Source organism: Syngnathus typhle, unplaced genomic scaffold (genome assembly GCF_033458585.1).
Source record: "Syngnathus typhle isolate RoL2023-S1 ecotype Sweden unplaced genomic scaffold, RoL_Styp_1.0 HiC_scaffold_49, whole genome shotgun sequence".
Taxonomy (NCBI): domain Eukaryota; kingdom Metazoa; phylum Chordata; class Actinopteri; order Syngnathiformes; family Syngnathidae; genus Syngnathus; species Syngnathus typhle.
The window spans coordinates 604,015-610,504 of record NW_026871955.1 but is presented as its reverse complement, the minus strand read 5'-3'; the positions used below and the strand labels follow the sequence as shown (position 1 = coordinate 610,504).

General features: G+C 38.5%; 1 protein-coding gene across 3 annotated transcripts; it reads right to left on the bottom strand.

The window, feature by feature from the left end:
* Window positions 1–1,814: 1,814 nt before the first annotated feature.
* Window positions 1,815–6,248, bottom strand: LOC133148309 (uncharacterized). 3 transcript variants are annotated; one of them, XM_061271399.1, is made up of 10 exons: window positions 6,019–6,245; window positions 4,809–4,906; window positions 4,465–4,599; window positions 3,863–4,011; window positions 3,625–3,761; window positions 3,439–3,532; window positions 3,177–3,300; window positions 2,628–2,845; window positions 2,372–2,552; window positions 1,815–2,237 (listed from the first exon to the last, which is right to left on the bottom strand). In XM_061271399.1, exons 2-10 carry the CDS (start codon window positions 4,900–4,902, stop codon window positions 2,149–2,151), a joined length of 1,221 nt encoding a protein of 406 aa, XP_061127383.1. In that variant the 5' UTR covers window positions 4,903–4,906; window positions 6,019–6,245; the 3' UTR covers window positions 1,815–2,148. The 3 variants fall into 3 exon arrangements, with proteins under 3 accessions (XP_061127383.1, XP_061127382.1, XP_061127384.1); XM_061271398.1 differs by lacking the exon at window positions 4,809–4,906 and having other exon boundaries at window positions 6,019–6,248; XM_061271400.1 differs by lacking the exon at window positions 4,465–4,599 and having other exon boundaries at window positions 6,019–6,242.
* Between the last annotated feature and the right edge of the window lie 242 nt (window positions 6,249–6,490).

Sequence of the window (6,490 nt, the reverse complement as noted above, 5' to 3'; positions counted from 1 at the left end):
AACCCTAGCTCTTCCTCTAAACCTAATCCTTGCTCTAGCTGGGATTTGAACTCAGGCTGCCTGGGTGCGAGTACAGAGCACTAACCACTACACTATGGAACCTACACCTATATTGCATGGAAGTTACGTATATGGTTTTATGGAGGAGCTTACAAGCAAAGATAGGAATAATTAATTGCCAAAATAGTTGAGGTTCCACTGAGACTTGAACTCAGGTTGCTGGGGTGAGAGTCCAGCGCACTAACCACTACGGTATGGAATCCACACCATCAATCCATGTAAGTTACCTATATGGTTTTATGGAGCAGCTCACAAGCAACTAGCAAAGATAGGAATAGTTAAATGCCAAAATAGTTGAGGTTCCACTGAGACTTGAACTCAGGTTGCTGGGGTGAGAGTCCAGCGCACTAACCACTACGGTATGGAATCCACACCATTAATCCATGTAAATTACCTATATGGTTTTATGGAGCAGCTCACAAGCAACTAGCAAAGATAGGAATAGGTAAATGCCAAAATGGTTGAGGTTCCACTGAGACTTGAACTCAGGGCGCTGGGGTGAGAGTCCAGAGCACTAACCAATACAGTATGGAACCCACACCATTAATCCTTGGAAGTTACCTATATGGTTTTATAGAGCAGCTCACAAGCAAATAGTATAGATAGGAATAGATAAATGCCAAAATAGTTGAAGTTCCACTGAGACTTGAACTCAGTTCGCTGGGATGAGAGTCCACAGCACAAACCACTACAGTATGGCACCCACGAAATTACTTCATGTATGTTACGTATATGGTTTTATGGAGCAGCTCACACGCAAATTGTATAGGAATAGGTAGTATAGATAGGAATACGTAAATGCCAAAAGAAAAAGTGTTCTGTAGTGTAGTGGAAAGTGCTCTGGACTCTCACCCCAACGACCTGAGTTCAAGTCTCAGTGGAACCCCAACTGTTTTGGCATTTGTCTATTCCTAACTATACCATTTGCTTGTGAGCTGCTCCATAAAACCGTATAGGTAACTTCAATGAAGTGATAGTGTGGTTTCCATACTGTAGTGGTTAGTGCTCTGTACACTTACTCCAGCGACCAGAGTTCAAGTCTCAGTGGAACCTCTACTATTTTAGCATTTACCTATTCCTATCTACACTGGCTTTTGAGCTGCTCCATAAAACCATATACGTAACTTCCATGTAGTAATGTCGTGCGTTCCATAGTGTAGTGGTTAGTTCTCTGGGCTCTCACCCCACACAGCAAAAACTGGAGTGTTGAATCAACTCCCACAGAGTCAATTTTAACACTTTTTGCGGGTTTATATAGCTCCACACTCTACAGAGTTAAATTAACACTTTCAAAATAGTTAATTATTTAACACTGTACCTAGAGTTACTTTTTAACTCCCTAGACTGGGTTGAATTAACACTATATCAAGTTACATTAACACTATATCAGAGTTACTTTTTAACTCCCTAGACTGGGTTGAATTAACACTATATCGAGTTACATTAACACTATATCAGAGTTCCTTTTTAACTCCCTAAACTGTGTTAAATTAACACTATAACGAGTTACATTAACACTATATCAGAGTTCCTTTTTAACTCCCTAAACTGTGTTAAATTAACACTATATCGAGTTACATTAACACTATATCAGAGTTCCTTTTTAACTCTCTAAACTGGGTTAAATTAACAATATCGATTTACATTATATCAAAGCTCCTTTTTAACTTCCTAAATTGGGTTAAATTGACACTACATAGTTAAAAAAAAAAAACAGTACAATACAACCATTAAAATGACAATTCCAAGAAAAATGCATTTTCAAAAACACAATTTATTTTAACTTTTCCCCCAATGCAGTCAGTTAAAACATGAGGGTATAATGTACAAACCTCCATCTGCTTACCATTTATTTTAAGAACTTTCCCCCAATGCAGTCAGTTAAAACATAATAAACGAGGGTATAATGTGCAAACTTTCATCTGCTTTGAATATCAAATGGTTTGTGACATTTGAGTTCAGTCATTTTCATGACACACCTCTCTTCAGTTGGTAAAACTTTGAAGGCATGGTGGTGTTCAACAAACATCTCTGTAAATAGCTTTTTTGTCAAAAAATAAACGTCATCTTCAACCAGAAGTACATCATCTATTTGACAAAAGACTGGCATGTCTTCCTCCATGGAACTGCAAACAACAAGTCCACCTTTGTACTCAACACCATCGACTTTAACCCAACTTTAAAAAGAAAAAGAAATACACAGAATGAACGAACAATTGAAGTCCAGTAACATAAAATCAATCGGTCTTTATTAATCACAAGACTATTGAACTGTAATTGCTTATAACAAATTCTATCGAACAAAACTCACTTGGTGCCTCATCAAGTTCACTTCCTGGAGACTCTGCGGCCTGCAGCATTCGGCGCAGCTCAGGTGTTGGGGTGAGCCGCTTGGCCTCTTTGATGACGTTATCTCTGAAGAACGGATCCCATTTCTGGAGCAGCAGGTTGGAAACCTCCTCTTCAAACAGGAGTGTGAAGTCTTGATTCATCTATAAGAAAGCAAATGTACTACTACCACATTCAGCACATTTCAAGGCATTCTAAAAATCCCATTTCATACTTACCAATCCCTTTGTATCCAGGAATCTTGGGAAGATGGAGAAGATATCTTGAGTTTTGTCTGAGTCGTGGATGAGTTTTTGGCGATTCTGAAAGGTCTCTCTCATCTTCAGAAAAATTACGGAACTGTCTGTTGTATGGTTGAGCAAGGAGATGGCTTCCTGGTATGCATCCCCATCAAGCTGCTGGTCAACAACAATGGACCTGCGCACATTTGGGCCTCCTGAAAAAAAGCACACAATTCTTTCAAGAAAAAAAACAAGAAACACCCTAGATGAAGTTGTAAGAAAGAAAGAAAAATGAGGGGTACTTAGAGAAAGAAAGACAGTTGCGTAGAGAGAGAGATAGAGAGATAGATAGAGAGATAGATAGAGAGATAGAGAGATAGAGAGATAGAGAGATAGAGAGATAGATAGATAGATAGATAGATAGATAGATAGATAGATAGATAGATAGATAGATAGATAGATAGATAGATAGATAGATAGATAGATAGATAGATAGATAGATAGATAGATAGATAGATAGATAGATAGATAGATAGATAGACTGACCTCCTCCTGGGGAAAAGCCAGTGGGGCTACTTGTAGATGCATGTCCTCTTCGAATCTTTCTCTGAATCGTTTTCAGACGCCAAGAAATGTATCCGGTGCTGCTTGCAGCATCATAGAAATGTTCCTAAAATGGAAATACATTCAAAATTAATGTGATGTCAACCTCATAAGCTACTGTGAAATTTCAGAATCTAAATGTTACTGTAATGTAGACAAAACATGAAAATTATGTAAACAGAGAGTACAATAATAATGACTATACATAGCCTTTCTTGGAGTATGGGTCTTTGAGGGACGGGAACACTGTCACTATCCCAAGAGCGTACTCTTCTCGAACAGCTTTGCTGGGGAGTTGCCTGAGAAAAGATCAAATTAGCATTAATACAAGGGCCAAGTAGTTAACTTGTTAATAAAAAAAGGATAGTACAGACAAATAGAACACACATACCCGTGTTTATCAATCATGTGTGCCACTATTATATTGACCAACTTTCTTCTGGTAGCATCTGTTAGAGTTTTTGTTGTGTGATACTCTTGGAGGACCTCTTCACCACCTGAGCTGGTACCAAGGACATCTTCAATCAACTTTGAAAAAGAAGCAAAAAAACAAATGTGATAAACTGCCTTTCTAGAGTTTAAGGATGACAAATGTTGATTTTAAGAAACCTGTGAGTACTTAGCACAACCTTTCTAGCAGATGCTGCAGTAAGTGGGCCCTCAAGTCTTGGTTTCTTCCTAGGAACCTCATCTAGGAGTATAGTTGATGTACTTGCACATGAACTGAATCTTGAATCAGAATAATCGGATGGAGAGGACAAGGAGCAATCGGAAAATTCTAAAAAAAAAAAAAAAAAAAAAGAAGGGGGGTGGGGTGTTTATTTGCAGTATACAAAAAGTCATAGAAGATTTTTGATCTAACCAAGCCAACGGCACACCATAGACTCAACTCATTTAATCAATTGATTCTCAGTCTTGATAGGCAATTCAGAAATATTTTCAGAAATTGTTTTAAAGGCATGAATTAGATTAATCAAAAATACATTTGGTATTCATATTGGATTTATGTCAGTTAAAATGACATTTAAACCATTTAATAAAAGTCAGGCTGAATGTCCCTGTTGTGTAACCACAAAGAATGATATTGAATATTTGATCCACCTTTAAGTGTATTAAATGACTTAATTCTGAAAACATTAAATTGAAATTGTTTACTGTATTTCTGTACTTATAAATTTGCATTAGTGTTTTACACATTGCATTATGTAATTTACCCCTTTACATTTCTCACCGTCATTTGAGAAAACTGATAGAGTCACATTGCCTTGGCTGACAAGGTCACTGAAAATGTCCTCATCAACTTCTGTCCCTGTTGCATCTTTGTACACTAATTTTGCGTCAGGTGGCAGGCAAAATCTCTCGATGACTGGAAAAGACAAGATACATCTGAGTGGACCTTTAAGATAGCACTGATCTTGCCTCATTTCACATTCAATAATTTAATCCACCACTGTAAACAAATTCAGAGATAATCCCCTGCATAAAATACATTCCCTTTTCAGTCCAAATCTTAAAAGAAAGGGGCGTTGTTCTGCCCTTTATATCAAACCAAGCATAAGTAAAACAAAAACAAACCTTTGTCATGGAACTGCACAAAATCAAAACATCCATCAACCTCATCCAACTTCACATACTTCTGCTGTTGGCAATACCGAACCTGGATCAACATTTTTCTGAGACATGCAACAACAAACAAATGTCAGTAAACACTTAACATGCAAGAAATAATTATTTAACACTCACATAAACGTTGTGTATCATGCAAGAAATTGTTTCATTATTAATTTCACTGCATGTCTAAGATTAAACACATTCAGCAGCTGCTGGGAGGCTGTTAAAACATGCCACAGCAGGCCCAGTGGAAACGCTCTCATTGATGAACGTGGCAGCGACTAGCTGTAGTGACTGCAGCACATGCTACCGTAATTAACATTTACATTTGAGGCAAAACTGATTTATTAAAACATTCCCCTCTGTTAAAAGCTGGTTTTCAGCGACCAAACAAACACAACACAGCACCAGTAAAGTTGACCCTTTATAGTCTGACTGCCCACTACATTACCTACATTACCCATTAATCAGAGTTATTAACCACACCTGTATGATCAGAGCCTCGGACACTCGTCTCGGTGCAGTGGCACAGGGAGTCTGCCACACAGGCACCCAACTGCAATTGTTTAGGCTAATTATTTCACTCTAGCCGTGGCTCCTACGCAAAGTGCGGGGTTTATTGCATGAATTAACTCCTCACTTCGTGTTGGAGCCAAATTTCATCCTGTCGGGGCTTATTTCTCCATAACAACCTCTGAACTGTTTATCCCTTACTTATTCTAGAGGGTTATGGTTAGGATTAGGGTTAAGGTTAGATTAATGGACGCAGAAATTAACAAGTGTATGGTCGGAGAAATGGGAAGAGGGAGTATTGGGCAGTCGGACTGATGCCATGCACCCGCCATGAACTTCAAGTTAGCTTGTTAACATGTGCTAACGTTAGCCCCAAACTATATTCGACAGTTAAATATGAAGCCTTGTTTATACAACCTCTCAAGCACGCGTGAGACTTGGTAAAATGCAAAGGATAACATAGGAAACCGTTTTTTTATTAATGTTTATTTTTTAGCAAGTGGTAACGTTAGTGGTGAAGTTAACATTGCATTAAAAAAAAAATCCAAACGTTCGCTGTCCAGTGCCAACCACAAAAAATGCTTAGCAAAGTTACATAAATATTCTCAGCAGATGTTTAATTCAATGTTATTGTTCCTACAAGTTTGATTTTGTAGCTTACCTCTCGTGTAAAAGTCCAACTCCGCATCCATTCCTGATTCCAGCAGCGAAATAAACGACGGTTGACCACGCCACGCACAGGAGACTATTGATTGATGCACGGGTTCACCCTGCTGAAAGCCCAGGGGCATAACACATGGGGTTACCTGGACTGAAGCCCAGGGGCCTATCAAGCAAGTTAACTCGGCCGAGATGCACTTTACATCTCTCCAGAGTTGATTTGCTTAGGTTGGAATAACTCTGTTAAATAACTCCAACACTGAACACCATTTTAATCAGAATGTGTTAAAATGACACTTTGAGAGTTGAAATCAACTCTGACATGTTTAACCCTGAAATTTCAACACTCCAGTTTTTGCTGTGCAGTGACCAGAGTTCAAGTCTCACTAGAACCACACTGTTTTTGGCATTTAGCTATTCCTATCTATACTGCTTGTGAGCTGCTCCATAAAACCGTATGACATGTGAAGAGA